The sequence below is a fragment of the Poeciliopsis prolifica genome, unplaced genomic scaffold (assembly GCF_027474105.1).
Source record: "Poeciliopsis prolifica strain line A6 unplaced genomic scaffold, Auburn_PproV2 SCAFFOLD030, whole genome shotgun sequence".
Classification (NCBI taxonomy): Eukaryota; Metazoa; Chordata; class Actinopteri; order Cyprinodontiformes; family Poeciliidae; genus Poeciliopsis; species Poeciliopsis prolifica.
Genome location: NW_026562405.1, coordinates 3924390 through 3952062, shown reverse-complemented (window position 1 = coordinate 3952062; position 27673 = coordinate 3924390). Strand labels below are relative to the sequence as shown.

The following is a 27673-nucleotide window of genomic DNA, read 5'->3' as shown; positions in this document are numbered from 1 at the left end:
CACATTTCAAATATAATTTATTGCACATTTAAAGATCAACATAAAGTGGCACAATACCTATATCAATCCTGTTACATAAAAACAAAAATAGATGAAAGAAGTTCTTACAAAATGCTCACACTGTCATTGATCATTGATTTTGACTTTAGAACAAAGTGGCTATGAAGTTGCAGGAATGCAAGACTGAAACTGCATAGATTTATAAACAATTGAAGTAAATAATGAAGAAAAGGGAAGAATGAGACTTTATTTAAATATGGCACATAAAATCCAGTCTGACCTAAGAGTTAGTCATTCTGTCATAAGCCTGCTTACTTCCCCATTGCTCCAGTGACTTACTGGCGGCTCAGTGTCCACATAGGTGGAGTAATTCCCAGTCTAAAAAAAGGAAAGCACAGATTTCTCGCCCAATTGTGAATTGTCCTTTGAAATATAAACAGAAGTTTGAAAAACAAAAAGTGAAAAAATATTTTTTCTTCAGCCCTGTTTACAGTAGGACATCAAATATCAGTTAAGCATTGATTAGACGTGTCAGTGTAAAAACCTCAAGAAGCGAAACAAATGAAAAAGCTACACAAAAAACATAACATGATCGTCACAGTCATTTGATTAAGATAATATTTACATCTTTGACCTTATTATTAATATCATATGGTAACATCACAACCCGCACCACTTCCCTGTGGTTTCAGCATCAGACTGGTTCTTGAAATTAGTCATTGTCGGTATGGTTTTGCAACTGTTGGCGGAACTCCATGTCTTATTGCTGCATGGTTTATGTCAACTCTGCAAGCAAAACAAAACAAAACAAAAACAGCTCTTCTGCTCTAAAGTGAAGGGTGAAGCACCCTGCACACAAACCTGCCTTGGCAAAGTAAAAGATGGGGTGCAAAAACCCAGCCTAAAAAGCTACGATATGTACAGCAGTGGAGTGACCCAGAAAAATGACAATTTTCTCTGTAAATGATCCCACAATCACAGCAGAACTTTTAATGAACAGAAGGATATAAAGCCTAAGTAAAAACCAACCAATACTCAAGAAAAGACGAGCACAAAAGCATGCTAATAAGCTTCAGAAACTCAAACAGCTTTATTAGTTTTACCTGATCAGAGGTTTACCGGTTTCTTTAGGGCTTCCAAGTTGCATATTTTATTAATGATGCATGATTAAAAAAAACATCTGTTACTCAGTTAATGTTATAAGGTTGTTCTGTGAGCATAACAGCTTATATGTACATAAGCAAGAAATTGATTTCCCATGTTGAGTTAGATATTTACCACTATTACGATTGGTCAGATACCCATGTCAGCCTACGCACAGAACTGCTTGACAGAAGTATAATTTCTAAGATATTTGTGCTGTGAAATCTTTTAAAAATGCCCGTTAGCGCGCCTCTGACAGCGTTGATCCTCTGAGATTTTTTTTCCCAGCTAATTGAGATCAATCAAAACAATACGCATTTGGGCACCACCTGCATCAGTCGTCTTAATGGAGGTTTGGTACCAGCATGAGCAAACGGGAGAAAAAGGCCTCAAACATTACGTTGATGTTAACGTGACAGAACCTGCCCGTCTGACCAGGCAATCACTGATTGGGATTTTACCAATTTTGTCTATTGAAAAACACACACACACACACAAAATAAAGCAAACATAGCAAGTTTGTCTGACATTAAATGTTTCCACCAAAGGAAACAGGCTGGCCAAATAAACTGAACGATAAAGATGCAGAGATTCAGAGCTGAGACACTTTAAAGAAGCAGCACTTGAAGAAAACTGGGGAGAAACTGAAAGACTGAGAGGGAGAGAAAGAGGAAGAGTGGCAGAGCAGATATAGAGAAGGAGTTTTCCTTTGGCACCTGAGCCACAGTGGTAGTGCTCTTGTGTGGGTGGAAAAGGTATGACATGATGGTGAAGAGATGGAAAAAGGGCGAGTTCACTCATAACAGCTCATAATTAATTTGAAGTTTTTTCTCTGTCCTCTTTCTCTTCATCATGAAGTTTGTTCTTTATGCACCGACTCTGAGTCCTGATTTGGTTCCTCTTCACATCCGTTGCACCTCACATAAACATTTACCTGCAAGTCTCTCCGTTTGATCTGAGTCGGAGAATAACCAGCAGGAGAACTTGGGTCGACTGTGATGGCTTCCAGAACACCGGTTTCTCCGGATTGTTCCACAGCAGTTTCTGTACGGCACAGAGAGGGACTTCTGCAGTTTTCGGTCTTGGTTTTGATTCCACTGAAGAAGTTCCTCACAGATTAGTTTCACAGTCTCAGATCCTCCTCTGAGGTCGGTTAGTGCAGATCATTCAGTGCTGAGGCCCCACTCCCCATTTGGGTTTGATACAGTTTGCGGTTCTATAGGTTCTCCCCAGGTTGATACTGGGGTTCTGTGGAGGTGAAGTAGTCCTCTAGGAAGCCCTGCAGATACTCAAATGTAGGCCTTTCTTCAGGATCCTTCCTCCAGCAGGAAAGCATGAGGTCATGCAAGGAAGTGGGGCACTCTGCTGGGCAAGGCATCCTGTAGCCACGCTCAACCTGGTCAAGCACCTCTCGGTTAACCATACCTGCAAAGAGAAACAAGAAGTCACTTTAGGAATTCTCACACCTAATTACAGTAAGACCACAAGCTTAACCCATTTAGAGTAAGTCTAATGGATTCAGTTAGTTCCATCTGCAGCGTCAACATATGTTAGAGACTTTTATGTGCACTTAAAACTGTGATCAATTCAGTTATTCTTTTCTAATCGGGAACGATTATTGTAAGGGTGTTCTCAAACCTGACAGTCTTGAAGACTGTTTGATTGGGGACCAAATCAAACAGATCAACATTTGTGACATTTTGAGCCGGTGAATTCGCTTTCGATCCAAACTAACTGAAAAACCTGTTCCTCGCTCGCCTGTGGGGGCGCTGTACCAACAACCACTAAAGGAAACTGCACAAATATCTTTGAAGACGCTTAGCGCAACTTCCTTTTTCACAAAATGTAAACAAAAATGGAGTGACTTTAGATTTTAGCGGCTGTAGGATTTTTCTTTAGTCTTGGTGAAACATCACAAGTCATTTCTCCTGCTAGCGTTAGACTCTTGTGTTCGTTTTGGTTCTATTTACAACTTGCATATGCTATGTTGGTCCACTTCCTGCTTTTTGTGTGCGGTCTGCTTTGCACTGATATATTCATTTGGACTGAGCCAGAGCTGACTTCATCTGACCTGAGACCTATGGTTTCAGATGGACCAGAGTTATTTTTTTTGGTCTGCATCAGTTTGAATCCTGACCTTGCGTTTTTATCCTCTCCCTGTTCATGCACAGCCCAAAAACATCACTGGTCTCTCTAAACTGTTCTTGGGTAAAGCAGGTGTGTGTATGGATGTTTGTTCTTTGTGACTATGTTGCCTGACTGGTGACCTATGCAAGGTGCTTGGCCAATGATGCACACCAGCCCCCAAGATTTCTACTAGGATACGCAGATAATTGACCAAGGAAAGTCTTGGAGAGTTTGATTTTAAGCAAAGCTTTAACCTGGATAAGGAACTCGGCCTTTGGTTGCGAGCTCTGTGAGAAGCACCCCAAAGGACCAGACGTCTGACTTTATGGTGAAACGGCCGTACAGCGCTGCCTCTGGTGCAGTCCATTTGATTGGAAACTTGGCTCCTAAAAAAATGGAGATGACTTGAAACACTTCAAAACACAACATTCAACATTGTTCCAATTTTTGACTTTGACGGTAGTGATGACTTACCTTGCCTTGCTGTGTACTCGTTGTCTTCAATCAGTCTTGCGAGACCAAAGTCGGCCACCTTACACACCAGGTTGTCTCCCACCAGGATGTTTGCTGCACGCAGGTCTCTGTGAACGTAGTTCATCCTCTCCACATAAGCCATCCCGGCAGCAATCTGAGGGAACGTACAGGACTTTACACAGACTCCTCACACGTAAACAAAAGAAAACTGAATTAATGTTCTGGGGTTTACCTGAGCAGCCATGTCTACCAGCTGTGGCAGACGAAGCATCTTTCCTGCATCCCCTTTAAGGAAGTCCAGTAAGCTACCTGTGAATGCAGAGAAACACAACATTCCTTAAAGCTGTAATAATATTCATTTGCATTGCCAATTATACAGTTAAACTCTTTATTTCAAGTATCAGAAACATAATTTTCAAGGCTCGGTAGTCCACCTAAATTAGAGTAGTCTTTCTGAGTTACCTTGACTCATATACTCTGTCACAATGTAGATGGGCTCCTCAGACACTACGGCATATAGCTGGACCAGCTTCTCGTGCCTTAGCTTTTTCATGACCTGTGCTTCCTGCAGAAAAGCCTCTGGAGACATAGTGCCTGGCTTTAAGGTCTTAATGGCTACCCGCGTTGTACCATTCCATGTTCCTGTCAACAAAACAAGAACTTCAACTCATAAAGAACAGAATCAGGTGTTTTTTTTAATAGAAATATTCAGTATGTGCATTAAAGGGGATGTATTATGCAAAATTCACATTTTGCATGTTTTTTGTACTTTCAACTGGAACATTACTGGTTCTTAAAACAACCCAAGTATATAAAAAAAGACAACCAGTTGGCTTTTGCTGACAAGTGTTTTGTTGTTTACCTACTATCCAGAAACCATTTGTTGCATTCCTGTTGATTTTGCAGGAGGCACTACTTCTGCTTTTCAAAGATGTACTGCTGTATAATTGTGCATCTGTTAGCAACCATTTTCATGCGAGTGTAAACATTGAGTTGTGTGGCTGAGGCCAAAGCAGACATTTGGATTTAAAGTGACAAAAGGTTCTCTAATAGGCTCTAAATATGCAGAGCAGACAAAAATCTCATTGTCCAAGAATGATGTTTGTAGTTACCTTTAAAAAATTTTAGAAAAATAAACTTTGTTAGCATAAATTAAAAAAAAATGCTCTTTTTGCTTTGGTGTCAGTTTTTTAAGTCTGCAACCCAATATTGGAGGGAAGGATTTGATTTGTAGCAGGCATTATAAAACTGGTAAAAGAGCAAGCATGCCCCAATCAACGTAATGTTTAGCAAAGAAACTCTCAACATCGGTCAATAAGGGTGCTATTGTTATGCTTTTGTGCAAATTTTGATAATTAATGTAAATTTGTTTTGTTTTGCAAGATTTTTGCCAAAACTTGTCTCAGAGTTAGCCTCTTTGGGTTGAATGGCAGCTACTCCAGTTTAATTTTCTGTTTGCTGACAATGGTAATGGCTTTACGTCACACAGCACTTGCCTTTTCATCAGAATGAAGCTGCAGAGTGGCTGGTGCTTTCACATGTTGCAATAAAAGTCTCCAATAATGAAGCTAGATGCTTTAAAAAACTTGCTAAAGGTGTCTGAAAAGTCACTAAATATATCAACAAAGTTGCTAAGTTGGCAACAGTGACTCTCTCGTTCTTACTTCAATCCAGTTTAACCTCCTCCCTTCATCCCCAAACCAGGCCACGCCCATTTTATGCATTTTCCAGACACACAGTGAGATTTTATAGCACAACCAAGTATCTGCTGCCTTCAATTATGTAAAAATGTTCTATGTATTATATATAACTTAAAAGAAATTTGACTTCTTAATTGATACTTGGAATTGTGTATGTGTCTTTAAGAAGCTCTTTGGATTTTCTGACACTCCATCTTCAGCACATTCTCACAACATTTTTTCCGTTAAATTGTTGACAGCCGTTCTCATGAGTGTTTCAGTCATGAGTAGTTAATATGATGAGGTCAGCAGAAGCCCACTTCCACCAGGTGTTTGCTAATTGCTGCTTCCACTAGCCTGAAGGAACTCGGCTTTTAGGATCTCCAGGATGGCTGCCACGGGAGATTAAAGGATTTCTCAGTCATGCAAGAAGGAATCAAAACACCACTCAACATATTTTCAATAAGGGAATAGCATTATAACATGATGTAAAACTCAAACAAGTGGATTTTTGCATAATACACCCTTTAATGACCCTCTTTGGATATATATTAGACTATGGATGGTACAAGAGAGATTCCTACCCATCCAGACTTCTCCAAAGCAGCCCTGTCCGAGTTTAACATCCAAGCGGAGGGACTCTCGAGGAATCTCCCAGGCATCCCTGGCCAAGCCTTGCGTCTGAGGTTTGGCCACTGGACATACATCCGTCAAAGCATGACACAACCCATCTGAGTGCTCTGAGGAAAAAAGGAAAGGAGACAGAGTGAAAAGGCAGATTAGTGTTGTAAGAGGTGAACCATCAGCACTGCCTGAATACTCACTGCGGTAGTGGAAGACTAGTTGCTGTAAGCTGGTGAACTGGGTGCGAGAGGTGATGTAGAAACCTCCGCTATCCAGCTTCCTGATCTTGTAATGTTTCACATTGAGGCCTTTGGTGTTGTCGTAATCCAGCACTGACAGGCAGTAGGCCCCTGTGGGCAAAACCAAAACAACAGACGGAGATGGATCAGAACAATAAAACCAGGCGGCTCTGAAACGCTCTGACAGCTGCTCTGAGGAGTTTCCTACTGGCAGTGCCAAAGATCGCCAACCATCCAAAATGTTGTCCATTCACGTCGCTATACTGAGCCGGGCCAGCTACAACTCAGTCCTGTAGAACTGGAGACAAGATATATACACACACACATACACAACAAACTAATTTTTTAGGTATTCTACACCTATTCTAAATACTTTTGGAGTTTTTAAACCTCCAGCATTTCCTGAGGCAATGCTTCATGTAAAATACTTAATAACCACTACTCTACAGGATTTTGATTCCCAGACGAAATATCTAAGTGTACACTTTTAGAATGTAAAATATTATTTCCTAAACATGGGAAATTTTTAAAAGAAAATCTTAAAGAAAAAGACACATTTTAGAAAGACCACACTTATCTTTCTGACCATCTATTCTACATAAATTCCAGTTTGTTAGAGGGCGAAAACAATCAAGAATGATTGTGAATGCTAAGGCTGCAAGGAATTATGGGAAAAACATCATCTCCTTTGATTGCATGAAAGAGGATTCAGTGCTAACAGCAATGACAAAAGGAGCCACTGAACCTCCTTTCGTTGGCAATGAAAGGATTGGAACAGGCTCTTATCACGGCTTCCATACAGATACTTCTGGGTCATTATGTTTCGTTAAGGAGCTTTGAAAGCACAGGAAGCAATTCGGCTACAGACTATATTTACTTACACAGTCAGTTCCTGCTTCTCAAACTAGCATTTATTAGCACATGAATTCAAACTGCACTAAACCACAGATCATTTGTCAAGCCCTCACAGGCACACGCAGGGTGGGTGTGTGTGGGGGGGCTCGAGCCCCTGCCCCTTTTACCTTTGATGCCCCTAGTGCCCTTTTTGATTTCCCCTCCAAATTTTTTAAAAATTTATTATTATTTTTAATCTGTGCATCAGAAGGCCTGCTTGTGCCGCTCAGCAATAATATTTAACTAAATATAATCATTTAGGAAAATAAAAAAAGTCTGGCTGCCCTCAGTCTAATAATGACTCAGTTTCTCTTCCTCCATGTTGTTCAGTCACCTGGTCCATGGTGAGGAGGAGGGGGCGGATCTGCGCCCTCTAACTATCAAATTATGGGCAAGAATATATTTTTATACACTGCAGCATAAAGCCAAACATGCCACAATTAAATGAATCCCCTGTGAATCACTGGGGGATTCACGGTGGATTCCAGAGATGCGCATCGCAGCCGTGCTTCATGCAGGGCCGGCCCAAGGTAATATGGGGCCTTAGACAGATCCCCCAAAACCCATCCTTCTAAGAACCTCAACATCACTAACATGTTTAAATATAGATAAGGTGAATCTGTGAGAGGGAGATCATGTTTATTGGCTGAGTTTAAAATCAATCATTGATTATTCGTTGTTTGCCGTGATGAATTTGTGAACAAACCCAACTCAAAGATTACACCATAATGTAGACATGGCAACACAACAATCAAACTATCAAGATGGTTCTTCAAACTTTTACAAAGTAAACTTCTTAATTAAATTGTAATTGTACTTTTTTTTCTCAGCTGAATGCGTTACATAAAATGTAATAACATTGTTATTCTCTATGAATGAATGCTACAGGTTTAGATATATAGTCTGTGTTACAAATAAAGCATTCCTAGGGGCCCCTGAATGGCCCCTACCAGCAGCTACTGAGTTTTCTTGGCCTTGATATCCCAGTCTTACAATTCTAGATCTCAGAGGTGCTAACATCTAACAGTTATATGGAGTTAACTACTTTGAGCTTTTTTGATCTATAAATCAGTCTGCAGCCAAGCCACTCTAGAGGTTAAATGGATATTATTAGGGCTTAATTAGTAAAATGACAGCAAATTTACTTATTTTATAACTTCATAACCAGCGAGCTTCTCTCCTCTGGTCTAACAGCTACAGTCTCAGATCAACTCAGCCCTCCAGGCTGTCAGCAGCAGAAACAGAAACTTTATACCTGTTGGGGAAAATATATTACATTTGCTTTGCATTTTCTTGCATGATGGCAATGATATAGTTGGATCCAATTAAATTCTGGATTAATATGAGTTGTTGCTATGTTACTGTTCGGTGTTTTAAGTTCTTGTTCAATGTGCCCTTTTTTTTTTAAACTTTGAGCCCCCGCCCCTCCAAAGGTCTCTGCACGGCCCTGAGCACTCGTGATCTTTACTACTTTAAGAAGATTAAGGTAAATAAAACATTGCCTGTAAAAGTGAGATGCAAACATAATGGGACAAACAGCAGAACAATAAAATTTTTACTGAATAATTTAGAAGACTTTTAATAAGATGTATAAAAGATCTAAATTGCATTTGCAAATAACTATCCTCCATTTTGGAGTTTTAAGCAGATCAAAATCTATCACTTCAGCTACTGTTAAATATTTCAACAAAGTGCAATCTCGATTTAAATCCATTACATTTGTGGGAATTTAGAAAAGATTCAAACTGATAAAGTATTAAAGAACAAGTCAATGAAACATAATTCAGATTAAAAAAATACTATTTGGATCTGATCCAGACATTGACCCATCTTTGGATACATTCTTTGTATCCAAAGCTTCCCTGTTTTTAGCTACAGGGAAGCTACAAATAAAACAAAATCAATCACTTTTTTCTCAAGATTTGTTGACTGATCTTATCTCCCTGGCAGAAAAAAAAATATCTAGGGCAGAGAAGTTAAAGCTCCCAGTGTACATCCAGCCTGCACACCACATGGCATATTCAGAGCAGCACGTCTCCACCAGTTCAACACTCACTTGCCTTCCATGTTGCTGCCCAAAACGTAGCTTGAATTAAATTTTTCCTGGAGTGAGGCTTAAAGCAATTTACAATCTTGGCCAATCGTGAAACATTTGGATTATGAAAGTAGAATAAGTTTCCAAAAGCAAAATAGAAATCCAATAAGGCCTAAATGATTGATGTAGGTAGTGTGTGTGCAGCGTGTGCAGTGCAAAGATCAGATTTTTGTTGCCGTCTCAACATGTCAGCAGCATGCTCCTGCTCATTTCAGTCACACAGAGAACCTAACATTTGACAGCTAATACAGAACTTAACCTGAGGCAACAAATCTCCTGCCAGAGCTCCTCCTGCTCCTCTCGATCCTCCCCTCTTTTTTTCTCTGATTTGCTCATTCGTAGTTCAACAATCTCTCCTCAAAGCCTCTCTACCACTGTTCTTGTGCGTGTGTGAGTGTATACTGCGACTTACAGCCAGAGGGGGGGAATCCAGCACCCTTCAAGGCTGACCTAGTTAAGGGTGAATGATTCACCCCTATCCATTCACAGGTCCAACCCACTCCAGTCCTTTTATTTATCCCCCAGACTTTCTGAAAAACAAGCCTTTCACGAGCCCTCCTACATCACCGAGACTAGATCTGACTGCAGATTTTAAGAAAAGATGCAACAACTCTGTCACGAGCACAGACAACAAAGCTGCAGCGTGCCAAAGGCTGAAATAAAATAACTTAAATATGAGGTTCTGCCTCTTAAACATGGTCCCTTAAGATTTACTCAGATCATGTTAATGTAATCTGTTGGGAACAGTTGTCTTTTTCACACTGTTTTAACACATGCCAACTTCTTAACAACCTACTTTTTTAGATTACATTTCATATGAAAATCTGTGCAACTCATCAGGGAACAAATTAATGCATGCTTATAAAGAACCAAAACATTTTTGCATGCAAACACCAGTGATGTTGAGGAGAAAGTGGAGAAGATTCAGGCTTTTTCCCACACTCTCCATTCATACCTTAATGGCAGGGCATATTCTGCTGCGGATGTGCTCTCACAGTGTGAAATAACAAGAAGAGCTGCAGGGCTTCACTGAAAAACACTAAATCTTACCAAGTAGTTTAAGTCTTCTAGTGCAAATATCCTACTACAACTGAAATAAGACAAAAACTTACAAGTAACTTTTTAGCAAGATATACGACTTTGTTTTAAGTAAATACTTCCTTAATATTTATTTTAAGTACTACTCCACTGGTACAACAAGACATTTTTCCATGTTATAAGTAAAATAATCTGCCAGTAGAACCAGTACTTTTTATTAATATTCAAGAAGAAAAAAACAAACTGTTGCGCCTTGCTGAAAAGCTTGTTGTGCGTTACTTTAGTTTTATTTCAAATGTTTTAAGACATCTGCACTAAAAACTAAACATTTGGTAAAATGTTGTGTTTGTTTATATTATGAAAGCTGGATTTTGGACAAAGCATTAGTGAAAATGGCTTTAGTTTACAAAAATTTCACATTAAACTGAAATATTTTTGCAGAAAAACTTTCCGCATCTATATTTCTTTCCAATTAAACACCATATTTTCCAGAGTTTCTATTTAAAATACTTATTTTAAAGACCACTTCTTGGCTAAAAAAAAAATGAGTTCAACACTTAAAAGAGCTGACAACTTGTTTTCCCTCTTTATCGTCTTGTTGCTACCAGACTAAACCTGATGCTCAGCATTTTCGTAATGAGATCTCAAAATGTAATATTGAGTTTTAAGCAATCATTCACGTTTTTCATGCTTTTGCCATGTGACATGCTGTAAATTGGGCAGTATATACTGAAAGCGGCTGATTTATGACATTATTATGAGTCATTGCAGATGAGGCCATTAGGCCTAATTCTGATGATGGATCTTAATGACGACCCCAGCCAGGGAAGCAAAGCCAGAGTCTGCTCTCTCACCTTTCGTGGTCTCGCTCTCCCGCACTAGGAAGGTTCCTCGTCGGTTCTGCGGGTTCAAAAGGAGCCTCTCTGAGTCACGTCGAGTGATCTTCCCGAAATACCACCTGCCAAGGTCAGTCAAAGAAAAGGGAAGATCAGAGGAAACTCCAGCGGAGCTGCTGAAAAGAACAGGAGGAGCTCGACTTGCATGTATAAAAAATGCTGTCAGAACCATCTGAATTACAAACAAGCATGCATTCATTAGTATGATGCACACACAACCACTTTCAAATAATACATAGATGGATGTGGGCTAAAATAATTTAACTGCGAGAGTGACACAGAAAAGGTGCAGTACTCTTCAGCTTGGATGGAGTCGGACGGAGCCACGTAGTTGCTGGGGATGTAACCGCTTTCTCCTGTTGTGAGCGAGCGAGCGAGCCACCAATCCCCTTCTCTAAAGGATGGAGGAGAGAAAGAAGAGCCAGAAGTTAGGACACAAAAACAAAAAGGAACAAAAAAAAATCTATGAGGAGCTGCACAGAATAAATCTGGAAAAAAACTGTATGGTGTTAGGTAAAGGATATCTTTTTTATGTGTGTTGTATTTAATATGCTATCATAGAAGCTAAATAAAAACTGTCTTTACATCTCCACCGCCTCCAGCTTCCCCATGGCAATAAAAACATACAAGGAACTTTAAGAACTTCTCTGACGGAAAAATGTATATCGTTATGAAAACATATTTACTGTGTTCATACAGCTGTTAATTCAGTTCAACACAAACTATGATAAGAGAAAGTGCAGACCTGACCTGGAGCATTAAGTGATTCCCATAAATTAGCTTACATTTCCTGTTCAACTATCAGTCATACAAAAGGTCTCCATGAAAAACATTGTATAGCTCATGGAGAGATTATCATTTGATTATTAAAAATACTTTGTCAGTGTTCACTTTTGTAATATTTGAATTTCTGGGTGCATGTCACAGAAATGTAGCAACAGAGATGTTGCTTCGTTACAACCACAAACATCTGTTTGCTCTATTGGGATTCTATGCGACAGACCAACACAAAGTAGCGAATGTTTGGAATGAGGATGGAAAATGACGCACTGCTTTTCAAACAGTAATAATAAAAAAGTCTTAAAAGTGTGGTGTGTATTTTCTGTAGTTATAGCTGCAGCCTTGCACTTCCACAGACTGTCTGGTTTGCAAAATATAAGTCAAATTTTTATGGATAGTGTATGTGAAAACAATCTTCATGTCATGACACAGATGTATTAGTGCTAATTTTTTCATTGGATTTTATTTATGGGTGGCATTTTAAAACACGTGTACATAGACGACTTTATTTAAAATTTTATTTGTATAGCACATTTCAGCACAGATTCTTTACAGATTCTTTCATTTATTGAAAACAAAATTTCTTTTGACAACTATGAATTGCAACTTGTTGGATCATCGTATAAAAAGTCCAATAGACTACACTGAAGTTTGTGGATGTAAAGGGACAAAATGTAAACACTTTACAAAAGTTTTCACACTTTTTGAAAGTACGTACACACATTCCTATATGGGCACTTTAAGAAGCAGGGCTACATCATGAGTGCCTTATGGGCATTTTTTATTTATTATTTGTGAAACATCTGCTGGGTTTAGTCATTTAACAAAGTTTTCCTCTTAACTGTTGTGTTGCAAACTGTCTTACACTTATACCATATTTTGTAACTCCAGGATAATTTTATCAAAGTAAAAATGAAAACATGCTTATATGAATAACGTGAACAACACCAAAGTTCAAAGACTGGCAAGAAAAAAAAAAAAAAACATAACCCAGGTAAGTGTCTACTCCACTGATTTACATAATAAATCATTTTATCTTCAGGAGCATCCATTATGTACAAAGAAAGCAACACCGCAGAAAACTATTTTAGGTGTGATTTCAGAAAGAACTTTGTGATCTAACAAAGAGACTATCCATTTAAATCCACATATCAGCAAATAAATAAATAAGTAAACACAGAAAAGGGACAGAGCAAAAGGTTGCATGAGGTAACAATACTGACCTGAAGCTGTACTTTTTCCTAGGAGAAACCATGAAGCAAGAGAAAGGAAGAGAGAAAGAGAGATAACAGACACAGCAGACGCATCAAAACACAGCAAAGAGACAAAGCACGACGAGCAGCACAGCAGAGGAAGGAGCTGGATACGCTCCAAGACTGCAACGTCTGTTTTATTCTGTTTTTAATCTGATCGAATAAAACAAAACCTATGTAAACACAGAGCAGGCAAATGTTTCATTATGTGTCTGAAAAATATTTGGCTTTAAAATGAACTGGTTGCAAATTTTGTCTGCTGAACAGATTATACGGTAGAAGATAAGAGAAAAAGTAAAAAAAAAAAAATTGCATTAAATTTAAACATCTGTATGTGGATGTCTGGAATGTTATTTCTTAATTTCAATATTCACTTTCTTCTTTACTTCTCACTAAACAACACAAGAGTTCAGTATGTGCTGGGAAGTTGCATTTTCAGGTGGAATCTGCATCGAAGAATTGCGAGGTTGCATCTCAGCGTGACGTGCTCTCTTTGAAGAGTCTTAAAGATTACGAGAATGGCCCAAAAGGAAGCAGGACACATTAGCAAAATGCTCTTCTCCTCCGCCTCAGTAAACAGAAGGGAGGGTTTGCTTCTCGGCTCCCAGCTCCAACCCTTCACTGTGGCTATCTCTGTTCATTTCAAAACAAAACAGCTGAACTCACAAGCACTGCCTCAAGAATCTGCATCAGAACAAATACATGAGGAAAATGCAAGTTTTAAAACCTGCATTCCTCAGTTTGCTGAATGATAGATTGCTGTTATTAACTGTCTGGCTGACTTTTGGAGTCTACCTTCGGATAAGGTGTGCGTGCGGTTGTGTATGCAATTATCTGTAATAGCACACAACCAGCATATGAGAGTAGAAAAGTGGAGTCGGGTATCTCATTTCGTGGCCTAAAATCAGCTGGAAAGCCAATCATTCAAGCGACAGACTAGACGAATGCGCTCAGTTACTGTAATGATTATTCCCATCATAATCTGACCCAAATGTGTCACAGAGATCCCGTCGAAACCTCTGGAAACGGTGACAGCTCATGAAAAAGAGGCATACCGTGTCTCTTTTCAGGCATCTATTTATTTCTTAGTTATACTGCGAAGGAATGATGGAAACGGTTGTAGACGCTTACGTGTTGTTCACAATCTGCAGCCGGTCGCCTTTCCTGAAGGTCAAGTCGCTCACTGTCCGCGACTCGTAGTCGTACAGCGCCACAAATGTAGTGACGCCTCCTGCAAGAAAACCAGGAATGTTTATTTAAACAAATGTAACTGAAGACTCAACAAAAGGACAGAATGTTTTTGCCTGAAATCCTTGAATGACTTTTTTTTATTTAGACTTGGTTGTATCTATGAACAATAACTATTTTTCAGTGTTTAATGGAAATATTAACAGTCAGACTCTCTCTGGCTCATCTTTTCAAGAAGACATTGACATAATAAGTTATTTTCTATATTTGAGCAGGATTTTATAATTGTAGGCTTCAACAAATCGGTGATCTAAACCCAAGCCCTCCAGGCAATCATCGATTAGCTCATTAGATGCATGACAGAACGTAGTAGCTAGGAAGGCTGCTGCTGATACACCAGCAGGTCATTTTCTCTGCATGAAGCAACATTAACCCGACCATCTGCTTGGTCCAGACAGCTTAAACATTCCTGGGTGAAAACTGGACACTGCAGCAAATCAAGCTAAAATGTTAAAAACACGCTTTCATGTCTGCTTGAAAAAAAAAAAAATCAAGATTTAAACCATCTTGTTGATTATTTAGCTTTCTGAACAGTTCTGATTGGAAACAGTTCATTGGTCAAAATATTGTTTTTTTTTATTTTTTGTCACATTATTTTGAAACCTCTAACATGACAAATCACCAATAAGCAGATATATATAGATTATTTTTGTCTGGAAAAACAGAATGGAAAAAGCTAGTTTTTTTTTTTTTTTACATTTTTAGTAAAAAGAACCTGTGTAACTGTGTAATATTCTGTGCTTTTATTTCTCCTTTTTCACTTCTACTTCTTTGCTCTCTGGTTATCAAATATATGATGCCAGCAGAAATAAACTCACTGTAATCACTTTTTAGATTTGACATAACTGGACAAAAGCAAGTTGGTCCTCGCTGGGCCTGTCACAATAACAAATTTTGCTGGGCGATAAATTGAATTATTGCATTATTATGTCTCTTTCAAAAATCAATAAACTTTCAATTCAAAAGAACATCTAACAGCTGAAACAACAAATTAAATGGATGCTGACGTTTCTGTAAACAAAATTGTTCTTCAAAAAAGGGGCTAGTGGAGACCAGACTGTCATCCCGTCTTTGGTAGAATGAAATAGACACCAGAGAAAGCAATCATGCAAATGCAAATTCTTGAGCTCATTTTAATTTATTCAGCAATTAATTGATTCATTGTGACAGGCTTAGTCCGGGACTCAAATACCAGATGGGAGTTTCTGCATGAAACTCTGGATGCATTTGTAGGTTCTCTTCAAGCACTGCAGTCCAAACATATTACGTTAATCTTTACATTAAAAACTAGAAGTACAGATAAAATGATGGTTCTTTAAAAATGACCTCAAATTTTATTTAACATATTTATCAAAAAAGTAGTTTTTTCCCATCAAAATGTGATGCAGCATTTGCAGGACTCAGGGACAAAATGTTTTTTTTTTGTTGGTGAAGATTGGAGACCTCTGCTCTCTCCTATTTTGATGAATCCCAATGTGTTCACAAGTCAAAAGACTCTACAGTGTCAGCTCTGTCCACTCTGGGGTCTTATTAGTCTATTACATGAATTTAATTAGGATGCAGTTTTTATATTCACTGGGTGACTTTGATCCTTCTGATTTACAACCATTTTGAATTTACAACCAGCTTCCCCCCTAATTTCAGCCAAGCTTCAGTACTTAAATAGCTTCACATTAAAGTCCAGAACACAGAGGAATTCATGGCAGAGTTAATGATTACAAGGTGCTCCACTTCAATTGTTGTGAAATGAATGAAATCCAAACCTGTCCAGCAGCATGACATGTTTTCCTACCTGACAAAGGTCCTCTCTGAGGTGATGTTACTGTTCCTGTGTGGTCCACCCCTCCGAAGAGACTCAGTTCTGGCGTATTTGTCGGGGCGTGTTGGTGCTGCCCTTGGTACCTCGGCCTGCCTGTGCCGACAGCAGGGCTTCGGTTGGGGGTCTGCGTTTGCTGAGAGGGGCCCAGGTGGTGGAAGTGTCCGCTGTCTGAGCCTGTGCCTATGGTACCATCCAGGCTCATGGAGCGCTGGCCCGGCTCCTTGGGCTTACTCTTGCCTGCCCCCATGTGCAGACCTGTGACGAAAGCCGGTGATGAGCGAGGAAGCAGCATTTAACATCCGAAGGTGTCACGATGTGTTTATTTCAATAATGGATCAAATAGATTTGATAGGGTTATTTATAAAAATGGCTTTTTCAAACATATTCAGTAAAATTCAAGAGGATGCTTTAAGTTGTATAACCTGAAATATGAAAATACAACCTAAAATAAAAACATAAACCTCGTTGGGTCATGAAGAACGCTTACATAAATTGGTGTTGCGACTTCATTTTTAAATACAGTTAATTGCATGATCCACAATTAATCACATTTTAAACAAAAATGATGATGGCAAAATAAGCCCCAGTTTTATTTCAAAACACATTTTTGCTGCTAAATTATGAATAAACAAACATATGTGCTCATCAACAGATATTTATAGTTTTTAATGTTATTTAGGGTATTCAATCATCAATTGGTTTCTTTGAAAAAATACTTTCAAATATGTTTTTTTTCCCTCGAAGAAATGTGGAATGTGAACGCCGAGATTAATGTTGAGGTTGTCTCTGCTGCTACATGTTTAGGATTATAGGTTAACACAATCTGAACAAAAACCACAATGTTTACCAGTGTTTCATCAGATCATTTGCTGTTCTCTCATGTAGCTTGTGGGTCAGACTTATGTATGTACCAGAAACACAATGTAAAGGTTCTGGCTCAGAATTCTTGTATGTAAAAAGAGGACAAACTAAATAATTGTGTTAAAATTTTCAATGCATTAAGACCTATCTAATAAATAAATTAAAATGAACACGTTAAAGTCCGAGCCCTAACATAAGCGGTCACATTAAATCCAGTTCTTATGCTCCACCATTGTGCATCCCTGGAGCTTTTCCACATTCAGTTAAACACAGTTGGCATACAAACACTAGGATCTGAACAAATGAACACACACTTTTACAATATTCAAGGTTATTCCCATCACGTTACATCTGGTCTGAATCAATACCCGTCACCAAGGTAAACACAGCGGTAAACAAAGCGAGCCATGAAGACCAGGGCGGCAGCTAGTGAGCTGGCAAGGACAGAAACACGTCCAACACTTCTGCTCTGTCCTGATAAAAGCAACAAGTTGAGAGTGTGTAGTCATCAAGAGGACACAGACTAAAAGTTCACAAAGTGGATGCACTAAAAGTTTGTGTGCCTTGCTCACACACCAGGTCCGCTCCTCCCCTTCAGCCGCGGAGCAGTGATTCATCATGAGACTGGCTATTTCAGCTCAGCTGAAACAAGACAGTCACACACACATGAAACAGCCTGGTTCCTTTGTGAATCCCAGCACTCTCAGTTCCAGACAGAGTGGATTCGTATGCGTAGGTGTGTATGTGCGTTCGTGTGCATTAGCAGCTGTTCCATGGCCTCTGGGAAACAAGGCTCAACTGCACACCAACACCCCCCCTAACCCCCAGCACAGTTGTGTCTCACATCCTTTTTTCCAAACACATGCAGGCAGCCTGGTGAGACTTTCCAACACACAGTGTCTGACAGACAGGACAGAGGGTTATTAACAGACATGGAGGAAGGAACTGACTGTGGCTCTAAAAAGAACGTGTAGGTGGTTGTTACGTACTGCGCGGACAGCTGAGGCTTAGTGGGTGTTTAAAGTGTGATGTGTGAGCATAACATAATTACACAGGTATGGGGATTCTCAAAGACATGGGCAGTCTCCCACTGTGAAGATGTGGGGGCGGGGAAGTCGAGTGCTCGCGAATGTGCACACTGATTTCTGAGCAAAGAAAGAAAATAGCTGAGAAACCTTTGGTTCAACTTCTGCAAGAACGTAATTCGGTCCACTTTGAGTTAATATATCTAGAAGGGTAAAGTAAAGTGGGCAAGAAACAAGACAAGACCAAAATTAGATTGTAGTTTAACAATAAATGCATTTCAATTGAGAATATAGTTGCACAAATTGAAATAATGAAAATAGTTTAGAAAAAATCTCAACATGTTTCAATAAAAGATTAAGTGTTTTTCCAGCTGCATCAAAATTAATGTACTTTCCAAAACTGCAATGAAAACACGATTTTTGCATCACCCGAGTCGTGTGATCAACAACCAGATCTTACTGCAGGCAAAAATGATGAAGACAACAAGAAGTGGGAGGATGATGGTTTTTAATGACTTATTCTGTGAGATTTTAATTGCATTTATTATGTATTGGAAAAACTGCACTTGTAAAATGTTCTTTTTTTCTTCCAGCAAAATATTGACAAACTTTATTACAAAAGTTTTGATCACATTTGTCTTGTCTTGTATAGTGCATGTGCAACGGGATTAATGGTGTCAATAAAACATGACTGCAGAAAGATGGGGTAAATTATCCTTGTTGAAATGTCAAAAACCCCTGTATTTTAAACTTAACAGTCATTTGATAGTCTGTGAAGTGAAGGCCACTACTCCAAAAAACAAAACAACAACAACAAAAAAACCTGTGCCCCACACCCTGGACTATCGACTTTGATGTTTGGTAGTAAAATAATAAGCTTCTAGTTTTGTGCTCATGTGCATTTTCGCCAAGATGCTACATAGTTGGCAATGTAAAAGTCTTGTATGCAAGTCTGATTACATATGCCAGACGCACCTGCTTGTGTGTATAAAAGGTGACCACACATAAAAAAATATGAGAGGCAGAGAAAAAGAGAACTGAAGGCTATATTGGTCCTCACACCTGTGCACAGTCGGTGGCTTGTGCCTACAAGCCTGCTGACTAAACGCTGCTGCCTCAAGCTAGTCAGAGATAATCAAAGTAGGAAAACACAGGAGAGCAAGACTAGATTTGTAATAACAAGGGTGCTATGCAGTCCATATAACAGTTTATAGGAGTCACAGCTGTGAAAATCTGCCATAAGCCCTCCCCAAAAGCCTCACCCTAAAAAAGGAATACTGATTATTAAAACACAAATAGATAAAAAAAATAAATAAGTAAATAAAAAAATTTTATTTCCACGGCAGAACTTTTGCTAAAGTTTTTCAAATCAGCAGCAATGAACAAGCTAGTTGATGACATCACACAAATTGAACCACTTTGTTTTGTTTTTTTTTGTAGAAAAGTAACTCTAAATGTAAAAAAACAACAACAAAAAAACCAAAAAAAAAAAAAAAAAAAAAAAACCCTAATCTTTCTAACCAATAATCTGCTGTTCAAGGGTGCAGTGCAGCCAAGTTCTGCAACATAACTTCTGAGTCATTACTTAAACTCTTAATTACTGCAGAGAAAAGCTTTCTGGATGCACAGTAGGGCCCCGTGAGCAAGAGGAGAAACATCTCTGAGTGGAAATGCTAAAAGATGTGAGGTGAAAACCAGACTTGGGTCATGCAGGAAATTTGATCCAAGAACTCTGCCTGTTTTTATTTTTTTGTTAAGATTCGGCAGCACTAGTGGCCTTCACAGTAATCAGACAGAAAATGGGTAGAAAGAGAAAGATATTCAGCACAGCCCCGGGGTAAGGAATCAACTTAGTCTGCAGGCTGCCCCACTGTCACATCCATTAAGGTCTGTCCTAATGTCCATGATTCTGTGTGCTTCATATCACATTCCTAACTTCTCTCAGCAAAGGCAGAAAGAAAACAAACAAAAAACGATTAATTGAATAAACCCAAAAGATTTAACTGTCTCAATTTAACCATCTTTAGTCATTACCAAATCGCTTTTTCCAAAATTGCAACCACTGATTGGTTTCCTATGCATGTTTTACCATACCATCTTTTGGTTGCAGGCTTTTGTTGTTTGTATTAATGTATGCAATGGCTGTTCAATTCAAAACCAAAATATTAACTTGACTTCGTGTTTATATGGCAAATGATTACGTAATTAGCCTTTTAGTGGTTTTAGATACTTGAATTCATATGGTATTAATAATGTATCAATTGCTCTGTCCATGGAGACAACAATGAGGCTGGAAAACAAGCACATTAAGTCAAAGGAAAACATTGTAGAAGTAATGCAGCACAAAGGGCGCATGACTGAAGACACCATTTAGGCCTAATTAAACAATCTGTTCTCAAACTGGAAAGAGGCAATGATCCTTAAAATTATGTCCTAAAATACCTCCGAGTCCATAGAATTGATCATTTACTCCGGTTCCCTTCAGGATACTGGATCAACCCGAGTGCACTTGATTTTCTCTGCGACTTTGCATCTAAGCAACTGAGCTGCCTCTGCAAAATAGTCTCACCCTTTTTCCAAATATGGTAATGCAATTCCCTGATATCTATAAGCACCAACATGCTGTAAACTACACGCTGCGCACAATTGTTAGGCAAGTGTTATTTTAATTAAATCACTAATAACCGTGCTGTCGCTCAGTCTAAAATGTCAATAAACCTCCAACACAAATGTTTAAGGAAAAGGGAAGTTTATCGTGGTGGAAAAAAGTAGCCCTCCTTCTTTTCAATAACAGTAGCTGTGTTTCCATTACAAATGAGCTCAAAAGTTTGTCAATATTCTGCTAATGTCAAAGAAAATACATAAACAAAAAAATTGGAAATGCAGTATTTCCATTAAATAAGAAAAGCAAATAAAATCACATGTGAATAACTTCCGTTTTATGCGATGTCTTTAAAAACATGCCATTTCATAATCTTCCAACTACTTTCTGTTATCCTCTTCATTTTTTCAGCCAGTAGCAATTTCCACTTATTGATCATGTAACTCATATGATGCAGAAAAGGTGTTTTCATTGCAGTTTTGTGAAATAAACCAATTTTGATCTCATCCTAGCACTTAAACTTTTTAATCAGAAAATGCATTTTCAGCACGTTTCCGGTAAGTAAATTTACTTTCTAAATGTAAAATTGCACAATTACATGGTGACTGGAAAAGCAGCTAGAGATAAACCTTCCTTTCATGAAGTCTGTCAGTTTTTTGATCTGTTGAGCATAAAGGAAGGGGTCATGACATAGTGCCTGGTTAGCCACACAGAGGAGAACTAGGGTGCATGTGACAGAGCATTGTCCTGGGTGTGTTAAAGCAAAACCTCAAGTAAAAGCTGCAGGAAACTGAAACTTAAATGACTGCAGTGATGGTCAAGTTTCAGCCTTCCTTGCCTAGAGCATGTCTCAGAGTTCTGGGCATTTTGTACTTTTCAGTGTTAAATCTATGTTATAGTTTTAGAATATGACAGAACTGGAAGATAATTTGTTCCTGGTAGCAATGCTCTTGATTCTTCCCAAATCCTTGGCAATTAATTTGCATCCTTTCCCCAACATGTTTCTTGTGTCCCTGTTGACTAATTGTAACAAAACATTTAATGGTTCTATCATCACGCCGCAATATCTCAGCAATTTCAAGAATGATGCATCTTTTCGAGAGACTTATGTTAATTTTTGACTTTTCAGAGTCAGTTAAATATTTTTTTGGCACAGTTTGACGAAGAAAAAGCTGCCTAATAATTATGTACACTTTGATGTATTATGTTTACTTCCATTCCTTATGACACATACATCACCCGCTATGCTTCAATCCATAAGCATTCAACTTGGAGTTAGAAAATGTGCCTAAAAATGCTGATAGGGTCAAAAAATTCTCGATTCTCACAAAAAACACAGTGCAGAGGAAATGGGATGAATGGTGATTCAATAGGCATACTGGATAGTGTAAAAAATATTATGCAACGGCTATTTTGAGATATGGTCTCAATAAAAAGAATGACAGAAATAAATCTTTAAAAAAAAAAACTCTGTCTCTGAGCTTTTCCATATATAACAAGGGTGCAGAGTAACGTGGGAGAACCAGACTGCATAGCACCGCTTCGACTGCCAGCGACTGCAACAAGAACAGGCACCTGAGCAGCAGGCGAGCAGGGGGGAAGGAAGTAAGGAGGAAGATGTGTGTGTATCTGTGTGTGCGTTGCAACAAAGAGAATGGATGCAAAACAAAAGCTCCTTCCAGCTCCTGTTGCTTTGATTGCTTCATATCTTTCATCTTATGGCACTTTCAAATATAAATCGCAAGTAACATTCAACATTCTTAGATACTTAATGTTACATTTCTGTTTTCTCTGCAATCTTCAATAAATAAACTATTTTCCTAGACATCAATTATTCTGAAAAACAATTATTCATATTGCAAAATAAATATGCTTATTTCCTGTACTTTTACTAGAAAGGACTAGATTAAGCAACAAAACAAATCATGGTTCGCTTGGAAGATTTTCTGAGTTGTACCTATCTTTAGTTCACAATGGCGTTCAAGAGCTGTTTGATATTGATTCACGTTCATCAGTCCCCCGTCTTCCTCACCGTCTCAGACCTGACTGCGTCTTATAAACTCGATGACCCATTTCTGTACATGAACTGAATACTGAGAGTGAAGAATAGAAATAATGGGAAGGAAAAAGAAGAGTGTTCAGATAACTGAAAGGAATGCAGGTTAGGAAAGCAGGCAAGTACGAACACCTATCAAGTATTGAAGGTGTGTGAAGATGAGCCTAATAAATCCATGACATTTGTATTTGAGCATCAAACCGGCATTTGTTTTTGCAAGTCATTACTTATAAGGTATTCTTAAAAAGACAAAAGCTATAGCCTTGTAAAGTATTCATCAAGCAGTTTTCTATTGACATTTATCATCTTTATTGAACATGATACCAGAGCAGATTTAGGATCATTTTAAGGATCTCTACATATCTTTAACGGTATGGAATATTTAATGATTAATAATGACTTCTATAAGGTGACATCTCCGCTATGGAGTCATGGTGAAGTGATGATGATGGAGATTATTCCACTACGTTTAGTTGCACTGATTCAAATATTATTGCAAAATAAGACATGTTTAAACAAGGTATCAGGTCATGGTCTTGGCATCTCTACTTCAGTTTCAACAACACTGTTCCAGTGGAATTTGATCTGTAACATCCAGACAATGGGACATTAAACCGAGTACTTCTGAACAATGTGATAAACATAATGAACTAGTCAGTTTTCAAGGTGTTTAAACTAAAGAATTAGATGTTTTTTAGTGTTGCAGTTACACATGTAGTGTCTGTTGTTCAGCAACATTCATGAACATAAACTACAAATAACTGAATTCCTTGACCTTTGACTCTTAAATTTACTACAATGGTCTAAAAAAGCAAACATACAGTGTAACAATTGAAATAACATTTAGCTCCAACTATTACAGAGCTTGTGCAGTTCTCCTAGAATCCCTCCAAAGTCAGCAACCATCAGCACGTTAAATACAAATTTTGAAAGATGAATACATGCAAAAAAATCTTTGCACTTTGGGTATACCGTTGTGTTTGAATGATGATGGAAAGATTTTTAAGCTATTCACAGATGACATGAGAAATCAACCCCTTTCCCACAGCCTGATGGAAAACTCCACCAAAAATCACAGAAGTGAAATAAATAAATCAATGTAACATGGCCAGTTTAAATTGGTTTATAGAGACATCATTCATCATCTTTTTCTGCTCATATTTAGACTAAAGCTTTGTTTGTATGATGAAATGTTTGTCTAAAAATTTTTAGTGCCACTATTTTTGTCTCTCTAGGACGACAACAAAACTTTAGACCATTACAGGAAAGAAGTGAAGAGTACTCAACTCAATCATATCATTTGATCCAAATCAACACACAACGCAGTGGATCTCAAAAATTTTGAAGCTTAAAGACGAAAACATAGAACTTGCATGGGTAGCAAATTCACCTTATCCACACAGTCGCAGTTTCCACTTTGTCCTGCAGACACTAGAAGCATGGTACAATGTTTCAGCTCAATGGGGAAATTACAGTTTACCCCTGGGAATGGGGGAGAGGGAAGGGAAGGAGGATTGGTGTCCAAAGATCCAAACTAGAGAAAATGTGAACATTAGCAGAGCTTTACTCTGCTTTAAGATGTGCAGAGACACAGAATACAACATCAGAGTAAGCTAGAGTACATTTAACATGGACAAACTGTCCTTTAAGATCTTTCCATTATTAACTCATGATGGTTTGGGGAGAGCAGACTTGGATGCTTTTGGTGAACAGACACAGGAAAGGCAAATGGAGGGAGAAGCAGAGGAGGGACTACAGCACTGAGCTGATAAGACGTTAAGAAAAACTCTTCCATTCCCTCCATCTTTGACTGAAGGCTCTGGCAGCCTGGACCACAGAGAGCGGCTGCTTAAGCATGATTAATTTCACAGGGCAGGATGGCCGGCTCATATCAGAACGAACCACAAGTCATTAACTCAACAAATTCTTACTGTAATGACAGCTTGTCAAATAAACTGGTGGCTTAACAGATCTCACAATTAATATTTTTGTGAACTCATAATAAAACTATTAAATATGTATATATGTTAAATGAATTAAGACAGAAGCTTGTTTGATTGTTACTGAAACAATTAGGAGATAAACCAGAAAGACTTTCACACACACAGAGAAGTCTGCCAAATGAATAGCTATTTTTAAATCATCTCTAGACAGAATATTACTGGATAAAACTGAATGCTAAGTGAATTAAGGAAATTGGAAACAATTTCATTGAAGTATTTAATTGATATCAAAAATCAGTTGTCACTGTACTAGTGACCCGTTATAACTTTGGTTCTGATTCTGCATCTCCAGAATCAGCACCAAACACAGAGAAGCAGCATCCTGTTTTTAAGCTCAACCAACCTGGAAAAACTTCCAGAAAACTGCAAAACTGCTGAAACAGTTTTTCAGCAAAACTGTTTTGCTGAAACAATGAGTTCCTTTAATGGAAGCTAAAATCCTGCCTGTTTAGAGTTGTCTTTGATTCGTAAGTACAATATTGATCAATATAGTTGATGTATATTTACTTGATGTCATTTGACAAATTTTAATGTTTATTGCTGTTTTGTAATTGGTTACTGCATTATGTGTCTATGGTGCAAAACGCTTTGAATTGTGTTGTTGCTGAAATGTGTCATGTAAAACTCGAATGCATCCTAAAGTCATAACAAATAAATTCTCTGAGAGTTTCTGTACAATTCAAAAACATTTGTGAGTAATTGTGACAGTGAATTTGGCAGCCCAATAAGACCAAGATGTTACTCATGTTTGTCTGATCAGACAAACACATTGGCGTCCAGATCAACTCCAAAGCTCTCCTACTCATTCATAGTAAAACCTGAACCCAGTGGATTATGGATATTAACCACAACTAAAAAGCTCCCAAAAGAAACTGTAAACAGTTTAAACTACACAATTAAAATTCTGTTTCCACTAGATTAAACACCAGTTGTCAGCAAAGCTGCTTTCAAAGAAAACACGGGGTGGGGTGGCAGCTGCCTCCGGGAGCAGCAGCTGTCAAACTGAATACGGGTTTGATAGAGAAGGAAAATGGAAATACATTCAATTTTACCCACAAGACCACGTAGGAAGTCAGTGTTTGCTAAAGCGTTTCCTACCAGGTACGTAAAACGGAATTTGTGAATGAGGGGATGAAGAAACGACGCTCATGTGTGAGTGGCGGTTCCCATAAACAACGTTATTTGCGGCCTGATGAATCAAAACAGGTGCTGCTGTTACTGCTCCATTTTGGATTTCGACGGGATTGTTGGCTTTAATTTCCGCGCACAGTCGATGTGTTGCTTTTCCCTTTAGGATTTGTGTTCGAAACAACGGACACAATTACAAATGTGAAGCACAGACGCTTTACATTTGAAGGGGTGAAGAAAGACGGGAGCCTCCACAGACTGAATGGCTCTGGCCAAATGTACGATCCACGCTGACTGAATGGCCTGTGTAACAATGAAATGTCACTCGGTGTGGGGGTATCAAACGTGAACATGCGTTGGACGAAAAGCCAAGGTTGTTAGGTAAAAAATACAATATATCCTCTTGGCAATATACAAAAAAATAAGAGGAAAACCCCGCTCCAAGATGAAATAAACTGAGCTTACCTTTAACGCGTCTTCAGATTCAGCCCAAAAATCAGAGACGCACCGCCAGAAAGCCGCTCAGACCCCGGACGGCTGTCCTCATTAAAAAGATAATGGAAACCTGGGGCCAGCCGCAAATCCCATTTAGCGAATTTCACAGGAGCGGCAGAAGGAGGAGGTCATGACGGAGGACTGCTTTCTGGAACAAGAGGGCAGAGCAGCCGGCGTTGTGCCGCGGTGGGCCGGGCGAACGCCAGACGGTTCAGCTGGAGAGAAATTCATGCGTCGAAGCAGGAGCGGTGTAGTGAGCGAGCAGAAGGGGGGAAGCCACTGGATGGCGCATCACTGACGAAACACGGGAGCGAAAATATAAACCGACGCGTTTGACGCCTTTTTTTTTTTTTACGCAGTAGCGTAAACTTTGTGGGGAATTAGCTTCATGTGCGCAAGATACAGAAGCTGCGTCGGCAGGCAGGAGAAACACACGATGTTACACAGGTTTGTTTTATTTATTCGTCACGATGGGTGTAAAATTGTTTTATTTTACTGAAATAAAACTTCCTAAATCACTTCTTTCTTAGCCATCAGCTTCCTTTCTGGCGAGGTAAATTGGTTGCTAAGCAACACGCAGTCCTTACGCTAAGAAACGTGACGCATTATTATAAAATTTCACGTGATTTTATGCGGGAAAAAACGTGAAATATTGCACCTTTTTGGTAAAAGTATGACTATAGGGAAAATGAATGTGGTACACTTTTCTATCGGGTATTTTATCAATTAATTTTATTATTAAATCATCACATTTCATAAAAATATAAGCTGTATGTTATCTGAATATATATCTATTAATGTTTCCACGCATTTTAAAATGTATTTTCAAAGGTTGCATAGTTCAGAAATGCATTCTTTCATCCATAAATCTCTGCTTCAATTGAATTTACACATAATTTCAGTGTCCATGTTTTTTTAAATTCGAAAAATATCCAATCTCTGAGGTCAATCATATAATTTATATGGAATTATGATTATTTTTTAAAGTGACAAAACATGTTTAGAAGGTTTTTCCTGATAAGCAGTGAACTGTATCAATCCAGAAAACAGTTTAGTACAAGTAGAAGCAATATCCAAATTGACTTAACTTGTTAATTTATAACATAACGAATGAGAACATCAACGATAGACGTTTTCATGTTAATGTTTTTCTTAACACAAATACTTAATTTTAAGCAACAATTTAAAAACAAA

General features: G+C 38.5%; 1 protein-coding gene across 3 annotated transcripts; it reads right to left on the bottom strand.

Annotated features, from left to right (window-relative positions):
• Positions 1-27054, bottom strand: LOC129372681 (proto-oncogene tyrosine-protein kinase Src). Of its 3 annotated transcripts, XM_055050101.1 has the most exons (13): positions 26450-27050; positions 16283-16564; positions 14374-14473; positions 13213-13230; positions 11505-11603; positions 11168-11271; positions 6248-6397; positions 6008-6163; positions 4207-4386; positions 3977-4053; positions 3745-3898; positions 3525-3656; positions 1-2568 (listed from the first exon to the last, which is right to left on the bottom strand). In XM_055050101.1, the coding sequence occupies exons 2-13, from the start codon at positions 16554-16556 to the stop codon at positions 2360-2362; spliced, it is 1653 nt and encodes a 550-aa protein (XP_054906076.1). In that variant the 5' UTR covers positions 16557-16564; positions 26450-27050; the 3' UTR covers positions 1-2359. The 3 variants fall into 3 exon arrangements, with proteins under 3 accessions (XP_054906076.1, XP_054906078.1, XP_054906075.1); XM_055050103.1 differs by lacking the exon at positions 13213-13230; XM_055050100.1 differs by lacking the exon at positions 13213-13230 and having other exon boundaries at positions 6008-6397; positions 26450-27054.
• Positions 27055-27673: the final 619 nt, after the last annotated feature.

What these genes read in the sequence shown, in the direction of transcription:
- LOC129372681 (XM_055050100.1), bottom strand. Translation starts at nt 16,556, where the DNA reads ATGGGGGCAGGCAAGAGTAAGCCCAAGGAGCCGGGCCAGCGCTCCATG. An exon ending in CTGCAGATTGTGAACAACAC is followed by an intron (nt 11,604 to 14,373) that starts GTAAGCGTCTAC and finishes TCCATCCTTTAG; the next exon opens with AGAAGGGGATTGGTGGCTCG. An exon ending in CTTTGGAGAAGTCTGGATGG is followed by an intron (nt 4,387 to 6,007) that starts GTAGGAATCTCT and finishes TTTTGTTGACAG; the next exon opens with GAACATGGAATGGTACAACG.